The sequence below is a fragment of the Dipodomys spectabilis genome, unplaced genomic scaffold (genome assembly GCF_019054845.1).
Source record: "Dipodomys spectabilis isolate Male_0828 unplaced genomic scaffold, ASM1905484v1 ptg000051l, whole genome shotgun sequence".
Classification (NCBI taxonomy): domain Eukaryota; kingdom Metazoa; phylum Chordata; class Mammalia; order Rodentia; family Heteromyidae; genus Dipodomys; species Dipodomys spectabilis.
Window position 1 is genome coordinate 19,211,987 of NW_024870728.1, and position 24,760 is coordinate 19,236,746.

Sequence of the window (24,760 nt, forward strand, 5' to 3'; positions counted from 1 at the left end):
AAAGGAAGAGGCAACAAGGCTTGATAAGAAACATACTCATTACCTTGCCCATGTAATTGTAACCCCTCTGTATGGTATCTTCACAATAATAAATAAATAAATAAATAAAAGAACAGTTAAGACTGAAAGACCACTAAGTTTTAAAAACCTTTCATTTTGGAGAAAGATAGCAACAGCTATGAAGGGCATAAATATTCCCCAACTTTTCTCTCTCTTTCTGTGTCTCTGCAGGAAAGTTTGGGATTGTAGGAAAATTAAATTTACTGGGCTGACACAGGAATTTTTTTTAAACCAATACTGAAATTTCTAGTTGAGGTTGGCACAATGGGTGTTGCCAGGATTCTAGGCAAAATTACATAGTGCAACAAGTTGTGTTGTTCCCTTTTGATAACTTCCTTTTAGGAACCCTTTTTAAGCTCTAGTCTTAAGTAAATTTTGAAAATCTAAACCTTGCCTTTTAATTAGGTTTATGTTCATGACTAGTTCTTAGAGTTCACTTTTTTGTCTATGTGGTTTTGGGAGATAGGCTCTTGCTACATAGCCCGGGCTATCCTTGTCATCCTCCTACTCCAGCATCTCATGTGCTGGGATTATAGATAGTGCTAATATGCCTGGCAAGAATTATTTTAAAATTGAGTTTACTTGTTTTATAAGTGTCAATGTTTATGTGTGCAGCTAAATGTAGTATTTTCAAGTTAATTCAGTGATGCTTAAAGACTGAAGATTTTAGATGAGAACTGTTAACCTAAATGATTCTAATGACCAAGTATTTCTGGTGAGATTTATGCTAAGCAGTCACAGCAAGGAGACCTCCACATAAATATATAGAATTTATTTTTCTTTTATTCAATGATTAGAAATTGAATATGCTTCACAGGCTTTATGGAGACCTATTGGCTTTACTCCGTAGGGTCCTGCTCTTGCCTGTACTGTTGAAACTGATTCATAAGCCCTTCATCTCATTGCCACACCTTTTTGTTTTTGAGCATCCATCTAACCAGTTTTAACGGTATGGCTCAGAAGTTCTATGCATTATTTTGGATCACATTTAATTGTCAAGGATTTTGTCATTTAGTAACATTTATCTGCATGTAAATATGGGAAGTAAAGGCTTCAGCTCTGCTGCCAAAACATAAGATGTTCTAATATAAAAAAATAGAGAAGAATATTTCTCTCACCTGAAATCTCAGCACTTAGGATGCTGAATCAGGAGGATTGCAACTGCAGGACCAGATAGAGTAATATTAAAAGATCCTATCTCAAACACAAAACAAGTAACAGGAAGAAAAAGGAAAGGAGGGAAGGAAAAGAATAGCAACAACAATAACAGAAAAGAATGAAGGAGGATGATGGCATTCCTGTCAGTCATTTTGTGGTGGTCATTCAACTTATGCAGTCTTTTCTCTGAATACATAAGATGCACCAGTTAATCTTGGTTCATCATAATGTGATGACTTATAAACTGATAAACAGGTTTTCTAGCTCTCTTGACCTCTTCATTCTTGTATGTGTTTTTCTAAGTAAGAATAAGAAAGCCCCAGTAATTTGGGCAAAAAGAATAGGGATAATCATGATAGTTGCTAGTCTGTTGAACAGTAAGACATGTTGCTTTACTAGTGGAGTAATTCTTTTCCTTTGTCCTCCATTGTCCCTGACTTAGGATCCCAAGCTTGCACCCCAGCCTCTGGGCTATATATAGTAAAATTCTCTCTCAATGACAACAGTTAAAGCAATTTTTTTAGAAAAACAATAAGACTATAGTAAATGAAGCCCAAACTGTAGAGTGAAAAAAAAAATGAATGAATGAAATCAATAAACAATGAAACCAAAGCAATGGAGAAAATCAGTGAGACTAAGACAGTTTTTTGGAAATGATTAATAAACAGAAAAAATTATTAGGAAAAAATGAGCTATAGTAGGAGAAAACTAAATGCACTACTATAGCTGACATAGAATAATAGAAAAACCAGAGTATTAGCTATTCAGCTCAAACAGAGGCTGATCATTTACAATGTAAATTACCAAATCAGATACATGAGAAACCTTATGTCAATTGGAAAACCTGAATTTGTAATTTAAAAATATTCTACTTGTGAATTCAGGCTCAGATTGCTTCACCAATTTTATTGAAATTTGAAGAAAATATCATTCTAATCTTATACCTCCAACAAATATAGGGAAACACTTCTTAACTCATTTTATGAAGCTAGCCTTAGCTTCACTTCGAAAATATACCAAAAAATTGTAAAACCCAAGCAGCTGCTTACAAACTTTGTAAGCCACAAAAATCAAATATCAAACTGATCCTAGCAAGAAAAAAATTAAAAAGCATCATGATGATGCATGTTTGTGCTAGAAAGAAAACTGAGTATATATTTTAAAATACAAAAGGAGAAATAGTATTTTATTTTTGTAGATATAAAACAATTGACAAAATTCATTTACACTAATAACTTGACAGTAAACAAAGAATGAGCAACAACTTTATCAATAAAGGACATTTATATAAAATCTATATCTAACATACAATGAAATTCTGAATTATTTTATATATATATATATATATATATATTTTTTTTTTTGGTTGTGGGGCTTGAACTCTGGGCCTGGGTTCTTTTTTTTTTTATTGTAAAGATACTGTACAGAAGAGTTACAGTTACATGAGGAATGAGTACATTTCCTATTGAGCATTGTTATCCACACCTTTGTTTTTCCCCTAACATCCCTTCCCTCCCTACCTCCCTAACTCCTCCCCTCCAAGTTGTATAGTTCATTTTCAACATAGTGTCTTGTATGTCTCATTGTTACAATTGGTAAAGCTGTATCCTTGTTTCAGCATTTTGTTATTTCCCTTCCCCTCCCTGAATTAGAAAAATGTATATACTAGAATCAAATACAGTGACAACAGGGATTATACAATGGGGGAAGAACATACAAAAGAAACAAAACAAACAAAAATCACATAGTACATTAAAAACAACAGCGAAAAAGAAAAAAACCTCTTGTGTCCTTTCTTGGGGTTAATTTCACTTAGCATCAGCTTATATGGTCATATGTACACAGCTTTTGACCTTTTAGCTTGTCCTAGACTTATACTAGTTATTGCAAATATGGGAAACCATGGGATCTATGTTTCTTTGGGTCTGGATTATTTCACTTAAGACAATTTTTTTCAAGTCTTTCCATTTCCTTTTTTTTGGGGGGGGGGGTCCGGTCGTGGGGCCTGAACTCTGGGCCTGGGCGCTGTCCCTCAGCTCTTCAGCTTAAGGCTAGCACTCTACCACTTGAGCCACAGCGCCACTTCTGGCTTTTTTCTTTTTGCTTATGTGGTGCTGAGGAATTGAACCCAGGGCCTCATGCATGCAAGGCAAGCGCTCTACCACTGAGCCACCTTCCCAGCCCCAAGTCTTTCCATTTCCTAACAAATGGGGCAATGTCATTCTTTCTGATGGAGGCATAGAATACCATTGTATATATATGCCACATTTTCTAGATCTATTAATCTACTGAGGGGGCATCTGGGTTGGTTCCATTATGGTGAATAATGCTGCAATAAACATGGTTGTGCTGGTAGCTTTGGTATGATTTTGTTTGTGATTGTTCAGGTAAATGTCCGAAAGTAGGATTGCTGGGTCATAGGGGAGCTCTATGTGGATGGAGTCTTTTGTGGAACCTCCATACTACTTTCTAAAGTGGTTGAACAAGTTTACACTCCCACCAACAATGCAGTAGGGTTCCCTTTTGGTCACATCCTCTCCAGCATCTGTTGTTATTAGATTTCTTGGTTATAGCCATTCTAACTGGGGTGAGATGGAATCTCAATGTTGTTTTGATTTGCATTTCTAGAGAAGTTGAGCATTTCTTCATGTGTCTATTGGCCATTCTTATTTCCTCTTCAGAGAAGTCTCTCTTTAAGTTTAGCCCACTTATTAATAGATGGTTGTTTCTTTGAGGATTTGTTGTTGGAGGAGTTAATTTTTTGAGTTTTAACTATATTTTAGATATGAGACCCTTGTCTGCTGTATGCTAGTGAATGGACCTGGGTTCGTGGTAGGTTTTGTAAGATAGTAAGGATGTCCATGCATGTGAGCTGTAATCCACATGCTAAAGACTTGTACAACAAGAAATATACTCATCACCTTACTTATGTAACTGTAACCCCTCTGTACATCACCTTTACAATTTAAAAAAAGACTTGTATAAGGAAACTATTAGAACTCATAAGTGAACTTAAAGACAACATAAAAATCAGTTATGTTCCATACAGTAGTATACAAATAATTAGTAGATACTGTATACTAGCATCTATTAATATGAAATGTAAGCTTTTAAATCATACACAAAACATGGCTGAGAGAAATTAGCAGTATGCAAATGAGCAGAGAAGTATATACTGTATATGATGATCAGAAGATAGTGTTACTAAGATTCTACTATTAGATCTATAAGTTAAATACAGCATTAAAATGTGCTACTGTGTGTGTGTGTGTGTGTGTGTGTGTGTGTGTGTGTTTGCTGGTCCTGGGACTTGTTACTTTTTCCCTGAACTTTTTTGCTCAAGGCTAGTCCTCTACTACTTGAGCCATAGCTCCACTTCTGGTATTTTGGTGGTTAATTGGAGATAAGAGTCTTATACATTTTCCTACTGGGGCTGGCTTTAACCACAATCCTGAGATCTTGGCCTCCTGAGTAGCCAGGATTATAAGGGTGAGCCCTGGCACCTGACAAAAGTGCTGCTTATGCCAGGTAGCAGTGGCTCATGCCAAAAGTGGCTCTGTGGCTCAAGTAATAGAGCACTCGCCTTGAGCTGAAAAACTCAAGAATAACGTCCAGGCCCAGAGTTCAAACCCCACGACTGTCCTCCTATCCCCCCAAAAAAGTGCTACTTAAAAAAATATTTAATAAACAGATCGATATCCTCATACATTCTGAATGTCAATGTAGTATTAAATGCCGGGAACTCCTGCCTTTCAAATCAGGCCTAAAGCAGGCCTTGGAATATTAATAGTAAGATGACCCAGGAAAACAGACAAAATATTGCACAGGCATGTCTTCAAAGGAAATCATAATCCTTTTGGAAGAAGGAGATGCATATGAAAAGATAATTATTAGTCCAGGTTGTATAATTGGGATCCGTTAACCAAATCTGTCCTAACCCTGTTTCTGAAAATAAAGTTATTGCATCACATATGGATTGTGTACGGCTGCTCTCATACTACAGAGGTAAGAGTTGAGTAGTTGTTACAGAGACCAAATGGCCTACAAAATCTCATCAGCACTTACTTATTCTTTTAAAATTTTGTTTATTTGTTATTATGGGATTTGAATTTTGTGCAGTGCTCTTTGCTAGACAAGCTTTCAATCACTTGAGCCATGCCTCTTGCCCTTTTTTCTTTGAGTTACTTTTCTGATCGTCTTGCTCTTTCCCCCTGGGCTGGCTTTGGACTAAAGCCTATGCCTCCCACTGTAGCTGGGATTACAGTTATTACTCTTGATATCTGACTTGTTCAGATAGGGTCCCATAGACATTTTTCCCAGGCTGACCTCCTATCCCTCAAATTACTGGGATTTCTCGTGTGAGTTACCACATCAAGTTTAATATACACCTTTTTACAGAAAGTTTGCCAGCATCCAATCTAAGGGAACCCACTTCCAGGAAGAAAAGTTTTTTGTTTTTTTTTCTGGTAAGCAAATATTGGTGGAGAAGGTTAGTCCAGTTTATTTTTTTTTCAGGACAAATCTTATTTGGCTTGAAATGATCATTTTTTAATACCCATATTGTCTCTTTTTATTATTTATTTATTTATTTTTACCGGTCATGGGGCCTGGACTCTGGGCCTAGGCACTATCCCTCAGCTCTTCAGCTCAAGGATAGCACTCTACTGCTTGAGCCATAACACCACTTCTGGCTTTTTCTGCTTATGTGGTGCTGGGGAATTGAACACAGGGATGCATGCAAGGCAAGCACTCTTCCACTGAGCCATCTTTCCAGCCCTGTCTCTTTTTTAAAGTCATAATTATATTAGCAAACAAAATCTTTGTGTTAAAGGCAAAATTATAATCACATATCTCTCTATAAACCTTAGTAATCTAAGACAAAGTATTGGAAAGCTCTGACTTATTTTGAGGAACCCTATTTCAAAGTCAAAACATGTTAGCTATTTTAAACCAAGAGAAATTGTACCCAAAAAGCCTTCACCAGCTTGTACTTCTTTCATCAATTTAAACAGGGACTCTAAGCAAGCAAGAATGGGTACTGAAAGCAGGAACTACCTTTTCTTTTGATGGAGGGGAGAGGGTGGGTGACAGGTCTCTCACTGCCTAGGTTGTCTCCATTCACAGATGTCTTTGTCCTGAGCATTACTATTATATGGTGAGCATGCAGTGACCTGTGGTCAGGTCAGCACTCAATGCATGAGTCAATATTCTTTAGGGTTTGGCAGGCCAGGCTTCTGTGATAACAAGGGTGCCTAGATATTCTGGTCTGTCTCAGATCTTAGGGGTTCATTGTTGTATCAGTAACGTTCCGATTGGTTACACTGCCAGTTATGCTAGTCATTACATCATTGGTTATATAAGTTGTTTACGTAAAACATGTTTTGACTTTAGTGTTCAACAGGTGTTAATCTTTTTTGAGCAAGTTGGCCATATGTTTATCTTTTACACATTTGCAGCTATAATTACTTTTTAAGAAAATCATGTCTTCAGGCAAGGGAACATTTTTCCTGGGGAAGCTCATTTGCCATTTTTCAGTGCACAGTTTTATTTATTCTTATTATAATGCAGGATAAATTATCCTTTACCAAAAAATTTCATTTCACACATCACAAAGCTTCGGTGTAATTCAGTTTACTTAAACTTGCATTGCTGTTTTTCTCTGTCAGTATAATTTAATATATGAGCACAAAAATGCCATATAATACTTGTTTCAATATCCCAGTATCTTTACCAGAAATACAATATGAAAAAGAAATGCAACTTTCTTTTATCTGTATTATATTTGATCATTAATCACTGATTTGATAGCCAAAGGAAATTGCATGTTATGGGGAAGTTTTCCAACTGGATCAAAATGTAATGAGAGAATGTGATTTTCATGTGTTTACATCCACACTGTAACTCTGCAAATCCATCAACTTCACAGAAACCTTACCTATTTTTTCTTCTTTGTCTTCCCCTCTTTCCAGTCCAAACCATTTTCATACTCAGTGTTTTATTCAGAATGGGCTATATGGAATCAAGCTACTTTCCTAATCTCAGTGTTTTAACACAACAGAAGCCTCATTTAAAACACCAAGTCACTTTGTTTAAACACCAATATAGTTTTGGCACAATTCTACTGTCCATGAGTGTAAATTTTAAAAATTAGTTTCCATTGTGTATTAAAATCTAGTTTATTCTCATCTGTGCAAAATACTGCTTTTTATGGCTCTTGCCTTTCCTAAACTAAAGGATTGATATTTAATGCCATTAAATATTATCTACAAACAGTGAATTTTTATTAGACATTCTTTCTCACTGTCTATATTTGTGAAATGTTATTTTTAGAATCAAATTGACAAAAATCAAAACGACAATAAACTGAGTAAACAGTAATACCAAGAAAAATCCTCATGAATATGCTGTCTTCAATCACATTATATACAACCAGAATCTTTAAAAAATATCATTTAGGAAGTACTGTTATAAATTGTTGTAATGATTACATTGTGTATAGCAAAGCTAGAATAATTGCTTTTTGATTATCTAACAGCAAATGATCTCTCTTAAATATTTTCAATTGCTGTGATTTATATGAGATACTTGATGTCCAAATACATTTTTAAATTTAAGATTTTAGAGCAGCTGTAGATTCAAAGCAAAACTCACATATTCTCTGTCCCCACAAATGTTCAGACTTTTGTGGGCAACAGCAGTGCCAAGTGTTATAACCAAGGAACCTACATGAATATATCATTATCAGCTCATCATTTACTTATAGTTCACTGTTGCTGTATATTACATGGAGTTTAGCACTAAATATGTTTTAGACAATGTTTTTTTAATGTTTTGGCATTAAGTAATTATCTTCAGATTATCTTCAATTTCTGTTGTAATATGATTTCTGTCATACTAGAGTCTTCTGGTACTAGGTATATAGTATTGAATAAAAGCAAGTATTTGTGAGATAGAAAGGTAAAGGAATTGAATCTATTTTTGGGGGTAGAAGTTACCCTACCATTTTCCCCTTATATAATTAGATATTTAGTAAAGGAAATTGGACTTATATGATAGGAGTCAAGGCAGTTATTGATCAGCCTCTGTGAAAACTTGATTGTTTTTGTGCTTTGACTAACAGTATTTGTCTTATTCACAGTAACTCTAGTACTGAATGGAAGTGGCTCGTAGACAGAGCAAGAGTTGGCAGTCGATGGACTTGGCTTCAAGCCCAGATTTCAGAGCTAGAATACAAAATTCAACAACTAACAGACGTTCACAGGCAGATTCGTGCTTCCAAGGTATAGTTTATGTTCTATTTTTGTTAAAATTGTTGATCTGATAGTTTCTTCTCATTTCTTCATACAAAATTTTATAGAGTTTTATGAAAGTATAGCTAGTTTGTGTTATGATTTTAATATATGAATTGCTATAGATTAATGCTATCTTTGTACAAAGTCTTTGTATTTATCACACATAAGCAATTCACAACTTCTTTATTTGATGTCGTTGATAGATATGAAATAAATTATTTCTAAATTTCTTACGGTGATGTATATAATTTATTGTTCTAATCATTTTACCATGTGCATTTTAGTGGTATTAAGTACATCAGAACAAGCCACCCACGTCTGCGACTGTCCATCTTTTAAAACTCATTAAATAGTAATTATCTCTTTCCCCTTCTTCATAATCCCTGGCCACCCTATTCATATGATTTTGACTATTAGTACTTTTTATAGTGGAATCACCACAATATTTTTGTGCCTACCTTATTTTATTCAGCATAATTTGTTAAGTAAATTTCATCCACATTATAGCATACCTAGAATTAAATGCAGGTCTTCATGCCTGTTAGGTAGAAATTCTACAACTTGAACCACACCTGTAGACCTATTGGTTTTAGTTATGTTTCGGGTAAAGTCTCATATTTTTACCAGGCAGGCTCTCTTCCTAGCTGGGAGGACAGGAGCATGCCACCAGGCCCCAGTTATTGGTTAAGATAGATTCTCACAAACTTTTTGTTTGGAGTGGCCTTAAACTTAAATCCTCCCAATTTTTTTTTTTTTTTTTTGGTCCGGTAGTAGGCCTGAACTCTGGGCCTGGGCGCTATCCCTCAGCTCTTCAGCTCAAGGCTAGCGCTCTACCACTTGCGCCACAGCGCCACTTCTGGTATTTTTCTTTTTGCTTATGTGGTGCTGAGGAATAGAACCCAGGGCCTCAGGCATGCAAGGCAAGCGCTCTACCACTGAGCCACCTTCCCAGCCCCCTCCCAATTTTTTTTTTTTTTGGGGGGGTAGGTCATAGGGCTTGAACTCTGGGCCTGGGTGCTGTCCCTCAGCTCTTCAGCTCATGGTTAGCGCTCTACCATTTGAGCTACAGCGCCACTTCCAGCTTCCTGGTGGTTTATTAGAGATAAGAGTTTCAGGGGCTGGGAAGGTGGCTCAGTGGTAGAGCGCTTGCCTTGCATGCCTGAGGCCCTGGGTTCGATTCCTCAGCACCACATAAGCAAAAAGAAAAAAACCAGAAGTGGCGCTGTGGCTCAAGTGGTAGAGTGCTAGCCTTGAGCTGAAGAGCTGAGGGACAGCACCCAGGCCCAGAGTTCAGGCCCCACGACCGGACCCAAAAAAAAAAAAAGAGTTTCACGGACTTTTCCTGCTTGGGCTGGCTTGGAACTGAGATCCTCAGATCCCAGCCTCCTGAGTAGCTAGGATTAGAGGTGTGAGCCACAGCGCCCGGCTAATCCTCCCAATCTTTGCCTCTTCAGTAGCTAGGATTACGGACCCAATTTTCCTTCCCTTTCTAAGGCAAAACAATATTCTGTGTATTTATACATTGTGCTTACCCTTTTATCTAATGATTGGCACTTGGGTTGTTTCTCCATTTTAGCTATTGTTAGTGTACATGAATGTAGGTATGGAAATACCTCTCTAAGAGAATATTTCTTCTCTAGTCTTCAGAAGTATAGCCACTTTACCCAGCTTTGCAACTGATTTTTGTCTGTTGACTTTATATCTTGCTACTTTGCTGTGGGAGTCTTCTGAAGCTCTTACTGTTGTGTTGCTCCTCACTTCTCTTTTGGGGAAATGCTTCTCTTCTTGTATATGCATTCTGCCCATCACTGCTCCACCTTTATACAAACTTCTCCTGTCTTATCTCTAAGTTCTCCTTCTTCACTTCTGGCCAGTCCATTATTTCTTCCTTCACCTTGATTTTCTCTTCCTTTACTTTTACTTTTGGTGCATCTCTCTCTCTCTTTCTCCCTCTCCCTCTCCCTCTCTCTCTCTCTCCCTCTCCCTGTTTCCCTCTCCCTCTCCCTCTCTCTCTTATCCTTCTCCTTCAATCCATTATACCTGAATTCTCATCCTGCACATCAGGCCTATTCTCCATATCCTTGCTTTGCTTCTGGCCATCTGAGATGCTGCCTTCTCTGTTTAACCAGGCCATAATTTCTTGTTTCACAACACTAAAATTTATTCTTGACTCTGCTGCCTGTTATTCAGTCCTTCTTTTGCATTATGTCTTTTTTTTTTTTTTAACTCAGGGCTAGCGTTCAACCACTTGAGCCACAGTGCCACTTCTGGCTTTTTTGAGTAGTTTATTGGAGATAAGAGTCTCACAGGAACTTTTCTGCCAGAATGGCTTCAAACCAAACAGTCCTTAGCTCTTAGCTTCCTGAGTAGTAGGATTACTTGCATGAGCCACTGGTACCCAGCTTTCTTTGTCTTCTTTTCTGTCCATGAACTCTTCTCTTCACCACCAGCCTTTTGCTAAGTCCCCAATTCCCTCCCACAGGGGGTTTAGCAATAGCCTCTCAGGACCTATCATTCTAATTGTTATTGTTTGATTAGTGTTACTATTATTTGGTATACTGCAGTTCCCAATGAATTGTCAAGGTTTATGTTTATTTCTTAAATATCTAGACTTATACTATCACATTTCTGAAAGTCTTCATTTTCCTTTTCATTATATTTTTTTCTTTTTATCTTCTTCTGAACACATACTAAAACATTGGAACCGTTGATCACTGTCTCTCACAGTTTTCATCATTTTGTTGTTGCTGTTTTTTGGGGCCTATACTAGGGCTTGAACTAGGACCTGGAGCTCAAGGATGTTGGCAAAAAATGCTCAAGGCTTGCACTCTACCACTTGAGCCACACGTGTTCTCCATTCCTCACTCATTTCTTCGTTTCTCTGTATTTTTATGTTTGATGATTTCCTCACGTTTGTCTTCTAGTTCATCAATTCTTCTCTATAGGTATACTTGATCAAGACATTAACTTATGGGTTGATGAAATTTTAATTGACAATATTTTATATTTATATTTTATATTTATGTTTAATATTTATATATTTTATATAATATTTATATATTTTAATATTTATAGTTTATATTTGATACTTAATATTTATTTATATTTATGTTTTATTTGGGCAGCTTATTTTGTTTCCTTTTCATAAGTTTGAGATAGTTTATTTTTATCACAGTAAGTGTATTTTCAGATTATTGTTTGATATCTGAGGCTTGGTGCTTGATTGTAATACTTTTTTATGTGACATGTCTTTCACATGTTTGGTATCTCTTCTTGTTTCTGTTTTATTGTGAGCCTACTTTTATTTCATTTATCCATATGTATTTATTTGTGGCAGCACTGAGGCTTGAAATCAGGGCCTGGAGCTCTCACTTGGCTTTTTTTTTCTTTTTGGCTCAATACTGTATTCTACTACTTGAGCCAAACCTGAACTTCTATTTCTTTGCTTGTTTATTGGAGACAAGAGTTTCCTGTATATTTTGTCCTGGCTGACTAATAACCTAAATCATCAGATTTAAGTCACCTGAGTAGCTATGATTATAGGTGTGAGCCACAGTCATACGTGGCCATAAGCTTACTTTTACATGGTTCTGTTCTTATGTTGGAATCTCATAAGGTCTATGCGGATTTTTCTAGAACATTTTGCAATAAGCTAGGTTACCTAAGGGTGTCCTCATCCAAGGACCTATTTTGGGGGTAATCAAATGTCATCACTCTTCATGAAGAAGCCTCAGGTTTTCAGTTGATAGAATTGCCAAGTTTTCATGCAGACATCTGATGGAGATTCACAAACTTTATCTTTATTGCAAATGGGATAGCTCTTAATTTCACTGATTATATAGCCCATCTATTTGAAGAGCCAAAACTGTCTCTTTTTTCCTTTGTGCACTTTGTTGTCTAGGACCGGTTATACTGGACTGATGATTTTTCACAGCTTCACTGTTAACTAAATACACTGATTGTTCTGATGATTTTTTTGTTCTGGCCTTGGGATTTTCTTCTTTTTTAATTTATCTGATTTGTTAATTGTATAGTAAATCTAACATATCTAGGTAGTTATATTGCTTATTACCAAGTTATATTTGTTGGAGATGCCATTTTCAAACTTATCTATCCTAAATATTTTCTTCTCATCATATAGCTTCACTTTTTTTTTTTTTCTTGTTGTGGGACTTGAACTTTGGGCCTAGGCACTGTCCTTGAGCTCTTTTGGTCAAGACTAGCACCTTACCACTTTGAGCCACAGCACTGCTTTCAGATTTTTTGGTGGTTAACTGGAGATAGGAGTCTCATAGACTTTCTTGCCCAGACTGACTTTGAGCTGCAATCCTCAGATTTCAGCCTCCTGAGTAGCTACCAGCCTGGCTTGACTTTTAATCTTTTCAATTGTATATTTATTTATTTATTTATTTATTGTCTGTTGTGGGGCTTGAACTCTGGGCCTAGGCACTGTCCCTTAGCTTTTCAGCTCAAGGCTAGTGCTCTGTCACTTGAGCCACAGCGCCACTTCTGGCTTTTTCTATTTATGATGTGGTGCTAAGGAATTGAACCCAGGGTCTCATGCATGTGAGGCTACCTTCCCAGCACCTAATTGTATCTTTTTTAATAGCACACTTAAAAAAATCTTTTATTCTACTTTGTGGGAGTTTTTTTAAATGATTACTATTTGTTATTAGCATATACAAATAGAAAAAGGGGAATTTTATTATGATAATTCTATAGTGTATACAGTGTGCTTTTAACCAGTTTACCACCAATATTATATTTCTTCACCTCTTTCCCTTTTTTCCCTCTTTTGTAAGGTATTTAGTGCTTCATTGTGCTTTCTTTGTGTGTGTGTGTGCAAGCATGTGTGTGCATGTGCACTCTTGTGCGTGTGTGTGTGTGCACATATCATCTTTACCATTCCTGTACCATCCTTTTTTCCCTTCCCCACTACTTTTGATGTCTCCTTTAGATATTGGACTAGATATGCCCTATCATTATTGTCATCATTATTATTTAAAATATAGATTCAACATATGAACAAAACATACAGTTGGCTTTTTGAGCTTGGCTTATTTCAGTCAACATGATGCTCTCCAGTTCCATCCATTTTCCTGTTAATGACATAATTTCATTCTTCTTTGTAGCAGAATAGTATATGAATGGTATATATAGCTTGCAGTTTTTTCCTCTATCTGTTCATTGTTTGTTGGGTACCTAGGCTGATACCACAGCTTTGCTATTGTGAAAAATGCTGTGATAAATATGGGTGTGCAGGTTTTATTTTTCAAAAAACAAAGGTTTTAATTTTGATGAAATCTAGTCTGTCAATTATTTTTTTATTTGAGTCATTATTATTTGGGTCATTATTATTATTTGTTACCACAAGATTAAAAAGTTTTCCTCCCTGCCTGCCTTCTGCCCACTACCCACCCTTCCTCCCTCCCTCCCCCTTCCTTCCTTCCTTTCTTCCTTCCTTCCTTCCTTTTCTTCTCTTCTTTTTGTTGTGGTTCTAGAGTTCCAGCACAAGGTCTCACTTACAGGGAGATGCCCTAACACTTGAGCCATGCCCTAAGTCCATTTTTGCTTTAGTCTTTTTTAAAGATAGAATCTCATTTTTTTCTAGGGACAGCCTCTGATGTGATCCTTTTACTTATTCCTCCTGAGTAATAAGTGTGTACAGGTATGCTTGGCTTATTTGTTGAGATGGAGGTCTCACTAACACTTTACCCAAGGTGACATCAAATCATTATCTTCCTGATCTCTGTCTCCACAGTGTCTGGGATTACAGGTGTGATGAAGGAAAAATCCTATAGATGGGCTTGAATGCCTGCTTTTATTCACAGTACTTTTCTTGAACTTTATTGCAATAAAGAACATATATTTCTATTTTAATCATATCAATTGTGACAGCTAAGTACCTGATTAGTGAAGAAAGAGAATATGCCAGGGAAATATTTTCTAGCAGTTCTAGCATGTAATAAGGATGAGAGCAGAGTAATATTTAGTAGTATCTCTAAACATAAAAATCAGTATCAAGAAAATCTAGAGGACTACAGAAAGAATGTATGTAAGAGGGAATACAGAGACAAAAGTCACATAGTCTATAAAACAGTTGTGGTCCTAATATACATCTCTTAGAAGATAGTGGATTTTTTTTTTTTTTTGTAGGTCATGGGGTTTGAACTCTGGGCCTGGGCAGTGCCACTTCCAGTTTTCTGGTGGTTCATTTGAGATAAGAGTTGCATGGACTTTCCTGCCAGGCTGGCTTTGAACCACGATCCTCAGATCTCAGCCTCCTGAATAGCTAAGATTACCACCAGCACCCAGCGATGTTTCAGCTTTTATGTTTTTGTTGTTGTTTTACCAGTCCCGGGGCTTGGACTCAGGTCTTGGATACTGTCCTGGAGCTTCTTTTTGCTCAAGGCTAGCACTCTAGCTTTTGAGCCACAGCACCATCTCTGGCTTTTTCTGTTTATGTGGCACTGAGGAATTGAACCCAGGGCTTCATGCATGCTAGGCAAGTACTCTACCACTAAGCCATATCCCAGCCCCTGTTTTGGCTTTTAAAGGTGGTCATATGTCAGGCTTTTTTTATGGCCACAATGTTATTTTTGACACTTTTTGACAACATCTGGGACAATTAACAAGATTTTTCTTCCCCCTGTCCCACTCCCTCCAAAGGCAAAGGAAAACATTGGTGGATCATTCTATTATTAATATTTGCATTAACTCAAGTAATCATCATTATTTTAGCCATTTTCTTCTCTTTATTATTGATCTTCACTTCCAAGAATGGACAAAGTACCTCAGTTATAAAACATTTGCTAAACAGAGCTTTCTCATATATTGATTGTCAAGTCCTGTTGGACATTTATGTTGAGATATCTTGAAGGAGATTAGAGAGAAAGGACATCTCTAGGAAACTATAAGATTTGAAATTATTTAAATAGAATGACAGTTAAGTTTGTTGTTACATTGAAATTTTTTTTTTTTTGGATCTGGTCATGGCGCCTGAACTCCGTGCCTGGGCCATGTCCCTCAGCTCTTCAGCTCAAAGCTAGCGCTTTACCACTTGAGCCACAGCGCCACTTCCAGCTTTTTTCTTTTTGCTCATGTGGTGCTGAGGAATCGAACCCAGGGCCTCAGGCATGCAAGGCAAGCGCTGTACCACTGAGCCACCTTCCCAGCTCCACCTTGAAATTTTTAAATTAAAATTTGTTTGTTGTTTTTCTTTTATTTCTCCCCGCCTTTTACTCCTTGTCTTCACACATAATTAGATGTCTAGTATATGCTTAGGATATACAGTAGTGAGTAAACCTATAGAGTTCTTAAATTTTGAAGGATTTCAGTTTATTGGAGGTAGAAAGGTTAAGCAAATGGCTGCAAAAATAAGTACTGTTTTAATACCATCTGGGGAAATTATAACATGGCATTTCTCTACTTTAAAAATACATTGTTTCCCTAAAATTACAGGTTGCTTGAAATTTGAAGTATTGCAAATTATAGACTGCTTGAAACTTGAAATATATTTTCCATAGAGGGAGAAATACAAATAACTTTCATGCAGTCCCACAAAATAGTACTCAATCTAAATATTACTATATATCTCTTTGTAACTTTGCTTTGTGGGAACCTTTTGTTTGTATGCTACAGTTTCTCAGTATGTAAACATTCAGCAAAATACTATTATATTTTAAATAGATTTCCTGGAGCTTAGCAAATAGGAGAGAGATTTGACAAATAGGACTGTACTAAGTTTAAACGCTTTTGTATAGCTATGGACATTGTCACTAAGTAAGGAGAGCCTACAGAATGGGAGATCTTTGCTACTGATTCATATGCTAAAGGACTAATAACCAAAATATGTAAGGAGCTTAAAGAATTAAAATCCCAAAGTATCAGTAATCTAAGCAACAAATGAATAAGGGAGTTAATTAAATACTTCTCAGAAGAAGTACAAATTGCCAGTAAAGTCATGAAGAAATGGTAAACTTCCCTGCTATAAAGGAAATACAAGCAAAGAAACATTGAGATATACCCTCTAACGCTAGTCAAAATGATCATCGTCAGGAATATGAATAAATCCAAATGTTGGAGGGCAGAAGGCTCCCTAAAACACTTTGGGAATGTAAATTGTGGAAAGGTAAATTAATGCACCCACTATGAAAATCAGTAATAGAAACAGCCCAGATTGCTATAATAGATGAATGAATGAATAATAATTTTAAATGGTATGTATACATAGATATCAGAAAGAATGAAGTTATGTAATTTGTAAGGAAATGGGTGAATCTGGAAAAAAAATACTGAATGACGTAAGTCAGGCCCTGAAATATAAAGGGTACATGCTTCTTCTCATAGTAGATCTTAGATTCAGTATGTGTGTGTAAATATACACATATATACATATATACACAATTAAGATGACAAAAGTATAGTGTATGCAGGAATGAAGCTCCATGGTATAAGCTCTTTGAGCAATTAACAGCTTTACAAAATGAATATCAGAAAGCTCAGGTAGTAAGAAGGGAAGAATAAATGAAAAAAGGAACAACATATGAATGCAGTCATAATAATGTACGTATGTGAAAAAGGAGGTGGGAAATGAGATGTGATTGGAGGAGGAAGTAAGAGGAAAGTGAGAAGGAGCGAATGGTAGAAGGGCTGTTTCCAATCAAGATGCATTATACACATAAATGGACATGTTAACATGTAACTCCTTGTGAAATCATGTGAAGATAAAAAATTTAAAAAATTATGAGCTGGCATTGTTGGTTTGTGCTTGTAATCCTTGCTATTCAAGAGGCTGAGATCTGAGGATTATGATTTGAAGCCAGCCCTGGCAAGAAGTCCATAAGACTCTTATCTCCAGTTAACTAACAAAAAGCTGGAAGTGGAGCTGTGGCTCCATTGGTAGAGCACTGGCCTTGAGTACAGAGGCTCAGGGATTACCCAGGCCCTGAGTTCAAGCCCCAGGACAGGCACAAAAGCAAGCAAAATAAATAAATATAAATTTTTAAAAAAGGATGAGTCCTTGAACTATGCTATTAGTTAGGATCAGAACATTAGCAAAGATAGGCTCTGCCATGAGTTCAGATTCTCTTTTTTTCCCCTAGTACTAAAGATTTTTAACTTAGGGCCTTGTGCTTCCTAGGCTTACTTGCTTGGCTGGATCCATGCCTTCAGAGTAGCTTTTGGCTGGTTATATTAAAGACAGTGTCTTGGACTTTTCTGCCTGGATTGATGTCAAACCATGATCCTTTGGATCTCAGCCCCTGAGATCCAAAATCTAGAATTACAGATATGAGTCAGAGTCATCAGGACTCAGCATGAGTTTATATTCTGATAAGGGAGAGAGAACATGTAAACAATTGTGACAGGATATATTTTGTCCAAAAATACATACTTTAGTAACATACAGAGGGAACAGAATATTTAGGGGTCAGACAATCAGAGAAAGAGTTGATTTCTCAGTATGATTTTGGAGGATAATAGTAATTTTCTTAATGGATTCATGGTAGAAAAGGCAGTCTTTAATTTTTGGTGACATTAGCAATCAGTTTCAGGAATGATGAAGTACTATGGTATTCAAAGAAACAAAATGTGATTTGTACAGGCCTGGAATAGGAAGCTAGGAAAGTGGTGTTTGGTAAAGTGGACAAAAGGGTAGAAATACATGTTTATGCTATATGCCTGTTACATTTGAGGAATTATCTTCAAGTAGTTTCCCAGTGGACCTTTGTTTCATTAAATTACTGTAGTTAGTTTTTTTCATTATTTACACTGTCTTTACAAGAGCCTTCAGTTATAGTGATTTCCTAATTCTTTTAAGATCTCTAGATTATCTCTCTTCTTTGATCATTTTTAATAGTTATTATGTTACATAATTTTTGGGGGGGGGTGGGGTCCAGTCGTGGGGCCTGAATTCTGGGCCTGGGCACTATCCCTCAGCTCTTCAGCTCAAGGCTAGTGCTCTACCACTTGAGCCACAGCGCTACTTCCGGCTTTTTTCTTATGTGGTGCTGAGGACTCGAATCCAGGACCTCAGGCATGCAAGGCAAGCGCTCTACCACTGAGCCGCCTTCCCAGCCTATATGTTACATAATTTTTATAGCAAATAGAGTTCTATAAAAGTTAAGTACAAAGCAATTTGGAAATTTCCAACAAAGTGAGTTCCATTTAAGTTGGTAACTAAGTTTTATATATATATCTAGATGGTCTAATTCATAATCCTTTGACTTGAGACAGCATACTTTTATATTCTGTGTATTCTAAGCAATACTGTATGCTTGTTGTTTAAGTTTTTCTTTTACATGTTTGATTATATGTTTTTATAATATCTATTAAAATGAAAATTTTAATGTTAGCTTTGACAGGATTTATTTTACTGCCAGTAAGTTCTGTCTCAATAAATTTGGCCTTTAAAAAGGGACATCATCCTTAAAAGAATAATTAGAATAAAAGGTAAAACAAGAAATAGTAAAACAAATAAAATGGAGTCAAGAACATGTGGAAAAGTGTGCACCAATGGCTCATGCCTATACATCTTACCTACTCAGGAGGCTGAGATCTGAGGATTGCAGTTTGAAGTCAGCCTTGGCAGGAAAGTCCATGAGACTCTTTTTAGTATTAGGTATAGTATTAATTTTGTACAAAGCAGTTGGCACTGATAAAAGCAATTCATGAAAACAGTGCATCTTGATCAATGTCACATATTACATCATTCTCCTCTACCCCTCACAACCCCACCCCTTCCCTCAATATTCTTAATTTTGTAGGATACACATTGAATTTTATGACTCCATTCGCCTTCCCCCTTCTCTTAATTCATCTACTCTCTTCCCCTTGATTCCGCACTTCTTTTGAGTGTTTGTTTTGTTGTACTGTGAGTTAGCCTTTCTAAGGAATTTTGAGTTCTCCCTTGAATCTACAATAATTTGGTTAATATACTTATGTACTTTTGTATACCACATGAAGTGTTTATTATATATTTATAAGTTAATTCTAGATTCTACCTATGAGAGAAAAGATGTATCCTTTGTGTCTCTGGGCATGAATTACTTCACTTAACATTATTTTTTCTAGGTACTTCCATTTATTATTTTTTTGCAAATGATGCAGTATCGGTTTTTAATGCATCAGTAAAATTCTGTTGTGTAAATATATCACATTTTCTTGACCCTTTCATCCATTGTGGGCATCTGGGCTGATTCTATACCTTGGCTATGGTGAATGGTGCTGCAGTGAACATGGTTGTACAGGTGGCCTTACTGTGTCCTACTTTGTGATCTTTTGAATAAATGTCCAAGAGTTGAATTGCTGGAACCTTTCCAGAGTGATGGAACAAATAGTATACCAACAGTGCACTAAGGTTTCTGTCACCCACTTCCATGCAAGCATATGTTATTGTTTTCATGATCATGGTCATTCTAATTGGATGAGGCAGAATCTCAATGTTGTTTGGATTTGTTTTTTCTTTATGGCCAAAGATGTTGAGCTTTTATATGTCTGTTGACTATAAAATAAATTATCATCATTTTTTCCAGTCCAGGGGCTTGAACTCTGGGCCTGGGTGCTATCTCTGAGCTGCTTTTGCTCAAGGCTAGTGCTCTACTACTTGAGCGCAGCCCTACTTTCAGATTTTTCTGCGTAGTTTATTTGAGATAAGAGTCTCATGGACTTTCCTGCCCAGGCTGTATTCAAACCATGATCCTCAAATCTCAGCCTCCTGAGTAGCCAGTATTATAGGTGTGAGCCACTGACACTTGGCATAAAATAAATTATTTTATGAAAAGAAATCTAAGCTTCTCAGTAAAAATCCCACGAAAGATATTTTTCTTGGTTCCTTATATTTCTTAAGGATAGCATTTTGAGAACCAAGAGGGTAGCTCTGAGAATCTGTTTGTAACAGCTTTGTCACATTACAGATTTCCACATTTCTTCTTTTTTCCAGCTAGAGCTTTCTACTTATGACAACAGCTCCTCAGTTCAGAAAACAAACAAACAAACCACAAACCAACAACTCATAATGGTTTTTTCCATCATACTGGCTATCTAGTCCCTCTTAGATTTCTTTTGTTATCCCGTAATCCATAATCGTGTCTTCCTGTGTGTAAGTGTGCATGTTACTGGCAATTGATCTAAGGTATTTCAACTTGCTAGGTAGGCATTACCACTTTAGCCAGGCCTCTAGGAAATAGAACATTTTGTTGAGCTAAATACAGCCAGCCCTCCTCTTTCCAAAAAGTAGCAATTCTAAAGATTTGGAAATAGATTTTGAAAGTTCAGAAATAATTTTTCTACAGAAACCTCCTCCTTGTCCTCATCTTCCTCTTCTACTTTCTCCTCCTTCGTCCCTTCCTCCTTTTCTCCCTCCTTTCCATTCCTCCTCCTCCTCCTTCTTTTTTGTCGGTTGTGGGTCCTGAACTTGGCCTTTGTGCTGTCCCTCAGCTCTTCAGGTCAAGGTTAGCACTCTACCATTTGAGCCACAGCACCACTTCCAGTTTTTTCTGCTTATGTGGTACTGAGGAATCAAACCCAGGCCCTCATGCATGCAAGGCAAGCACTCTACCACTGAGCCACCTTCCCACCCCCTCCTCTTCTCCTTCTTAAGTCTCACAATGTATCCCAGGCTGGCCTCAAACTAGTAATCTTTCTGTCTCAGCCTCTCAAGTGCTGGGATTAGAAATGAACTCCCCTTACCCTGCTTTTAAAGTAATTTTTGGTAACTGTCTATATAGCTCAAGCTGGTTTCAAACTTATGATCCTCCTGCTGAGTTCAATGAGCTGGATTTACCACCTTCATTGGCTTCTTCATATTTCTTTATGGTTATCTTTTGTAGTCTAAGAAACTAGTCATTGAGATCAATAACTAGATCTGTTTTTCTTTGGTAATTTCAGAAAACCAGCACTATTCTAAATGTAGGTTTAAAAAAAATAATGCATTACTGTATTTACCAAATATCAATGGTATTTAAATTAATACAAAATAATAAAATGTGTTTTTAATAATATACCTGAATATGTCCATTCTAAAGGTACATGATGTAAATTATATAATGTAAAACAAATTCTATAATATGAACTACACTTCTTACATTTCATAGGCAGCTTCCATCCTATAAATAGAACATTTACAGGGCTGGGAAGGTGGCTCAGTGGTCTAGTGCTTGCCTCACATGCATGAAGCCCTGGGTTTGATTCCTCAGCACCACATAAGCAGAAAAAGCCGGAAATGTTGCTGTGGCTCTAGTGGTAGTATGCTAGCCTTGAGCTGAAGAGCTGAGGGACAGCACCCAGGCCCAGAGTTTAGGCCCCATGACTGACAAAAAAAAAAACAAAAATAGAACATGTACATTGTATAGGCCAGCCCACAGTAGTTACTTAACTATTGTTCTTGAAATAATGAAATTAATTAATCATAATATATACAATGAAATAATGTATATTGATGTTTTAAACTATTTTTTATTACAAGAGTAAAGTTGTACCATGTTAGGAGTGTAGTGCCTTTTAAACTAGGATGTCAGAGTTACAGCTTTTTGGATTTGTGTATGTGCACACTGTGCATGTCCTTTGCAGGAAAGGGTGGGAGAATGGATAGAAAAAGAGACACTTTTACCATAAGAAGTGGCTGAAACATTCATATCATGCACGTGTACTCCTTTCCCGCTTTCATTCTTGTCTCCATTGCCCACTTGCTAGCTGCAGCCACATGAGCAGAGATCATTAGTGTTTTCCAAAAGGAGCTAGAATAGAGGGAACTGTTGTTTGGATGTTTGGTAAGTTCAATATTTTAACCTATAAAACCCACAGTGCTCAAATGTAAAGCCAAATAGAAATATAATACTCAAAATATCAGAGTATATCAAGAAATACTCTGAATCCAATTTGAAATGTCTGTATTCTGAGTATAGTAAGCATTTAATTTTATTCTAAATATTTCATGCTTTTCATATTAATAGTTAAAATTAATAAAGAAAAACTCTGCATATGTAACAGTTACTATAGTATTTTACAATTCTAACCCATAAGCCATATGTGTTGTATTAACCATATTTCAAACAAGCTAGTTGTTAAGACAGAAAATAAACACAATTTTCAATGGAATGTTTCAGAATTCCCAAGGAATGATAGCAGGATCCATAGATTGGTGTGCACTGTAGTATTGAAGGTAATTTAGCTATCAGTTTGTTTTCATTTCAACTCTTGCATTGCTGTTTGTCTAGGGGATAGTGATCCTAGAAGAATGTCAACTTCCAAAAGACATTTTGAAAAAACAAATACAATTCACAGACCAAGCAGCTTTGTTACATACTACAGGGAACTCCCAGGCCCACCAAGGGAGTCAAGATCCTTTACCAGAACAAGATTTTGAGATGTCACCAAGCAGCCCTACACTACTTCTTCGAAACATAGAGAAACAGGTAATGTTGGAGTGTAGTGTCTATAGTATGAAGTAATTTCTCATCAGTTTTTTGGACAGGGCCTGCACTTGGTAGGAAAAGTGCTCTACAACGTGAGCCCACTTTTCATGAGTTTCATAAACTGCCGGCTATGGCTTGGATATGAAGTATTCCATGCAGATGTTCATGTATTGAATCCTCTGTCTGTCTGGTTTCTGGCTACCTTGGAGTGAGCAGTTTGCTCTGCCATGCCCTCCTGCTACCACTCTAGTTCATCCCAGGCTCATGGCAACAGACCAGCCCGTCATGGAGTGAAACCTCTGATAAAAGGAGCCAAATGAAATTCTCTTGCGTCCACTGTTTTCTTTTTTATAGTTTGTCACAGCAATGAAAGACTATTCAATAATTACCACTGTAAGCGTGTACTCCTGGGATGTGGATAATTAAAGTTGGCTATTTGACACTACATACAGTTTAAATATTAGTTACACAACTTGTCTCTATTATGTTGATGTAGTTAAAGTTACTTAAGTTAATATGTAAAGTATTAGTACAGAGCCATAAGGTGAGTATTAATTTACAACAGAGTTGGAAAATCTTTTTTTCTAACAAAATTTCTAATCAGTATGCTTTTTTCAATGGAGAAAGAACAATGTTATATAATTACAGTAGTTAATAAAAAATAGTTTGACTAATTTATTGAGATTGAAATGTAAATTTATTTAAAAAATAACAAATTATAGTAGCTCTCAAAAAACTACTTTGATTATAAAGTTTTCCCTAGTATCTAAATTCTATTCTCAACGATTTGAGAAGTTTATTTTTTCGTGTCTACCCAATATAAATCCATTATAACTAGATGAGGTATACCCTGTATTGACCATATTACATAATTTCGTGGTTCCCCTGGGAAATTATATACTTTCACACATGCTTATTTTTAATTCTCCTGAGTATTTCTAACATAAACTGTAAACTAAGTTAGTACTTGGTTCCTGGTCAAGCAAAATACAGTAGACATTCTCCCACTCCATCTTATGCCTACGATTGCTTAGTTTTCCTTTGCTGGAAGATGTAAGCAAAACACTCTGCAGAATATTTTGGAATGCAGAAAGTTATTTGGTAGTTACCTGCTGTTAATTGAAATGTCCTCTGCCGTATCAGCCATGTTTTAAGTTCGTACTGGTTACAGTCTCACATGCTTCCCTCTTTTTCCCTCTGTTCAGCTCTTCCTGTCCCAGTCAAGCGTTCTTTTTGCACTTGTTGGTCACTACTTTCTGAACAGTAAACTGGTTAAGTTAATTCTAGAGGGATCATCATTTTTCAGAGAACATTTTTAGAGCCAAGTGTGGTGGTACATACCTATTATCCCAGCATTTGAGAGACTGAGGCTGGAGCATTATGAGTTTCACTCAGCCTGAGCTACACAGCAAATTCCAAAGCAGCCAGAGATTTAGGAAGAGACCTTGTTTCAAAAATTAAAGATTAGCTGAGTGTAAGTTGCTATGCCTACAATCCTAGCTACTCAGGTGGCTGAGATCTAAGGACCAAGGTTTGAAGCCAGCCCAGTCAGGAAAGTCCATTAGACTCATCTCCAATAAACTACTAAGAAGTGGGAAGTGGAGCTATGAATCTAGCCTTGGGCAACAGGACACAGAGCTCAGGCCTGAGTTCAAGCCCTAGCACTGGCGTCAAATTAATTAACTGATTAATTACTTAAAAAGAAAGGAAGGAAAGGGAAAAGGAAGAAAGAAAAATGGGGAATAAGGAAAGACAGAACAAAAATTTTGCGAAGTTGGTTCTCTTTCCTTGATACTACTAATTTGTTTTGTTAGACTTTAAGAAATTATCAGAACT

General features: G+C 36.6%; 1 protein-coding gene across 5 annotated transcripts in view; it reads left to right on the forward strand.

Moving 5' to 3' along the window:
- Positions 1-24,760, forward strand: part of Kansl1l (KAT8 regulatory NSL complex subunit 1 like) — a 103,799-nt gene that overhangs the window by 23,561 nt on the left and 55,478 nt on the right. For 4 of the 5 annotated variants that reach the window (XM_042679183.1, XM_042679184.1, XM_042679186.1 and 1 more), the window contains exons 3-4: positions 8,357-8,498; positions 22,727-22,924. In XM_042679183.1, coding sequence (XP_042535117.1) covers positions 8,357-8,498; positions 22,727-22,924 — 340 coding nt within the window. The remainder of the gene's footprint in view (positions 1-8,356; positions 8,499-22,726; positions 22,925-24,760) is intronic. The other variant, XM_042679187.1, reaches the window with a different exon arrangement.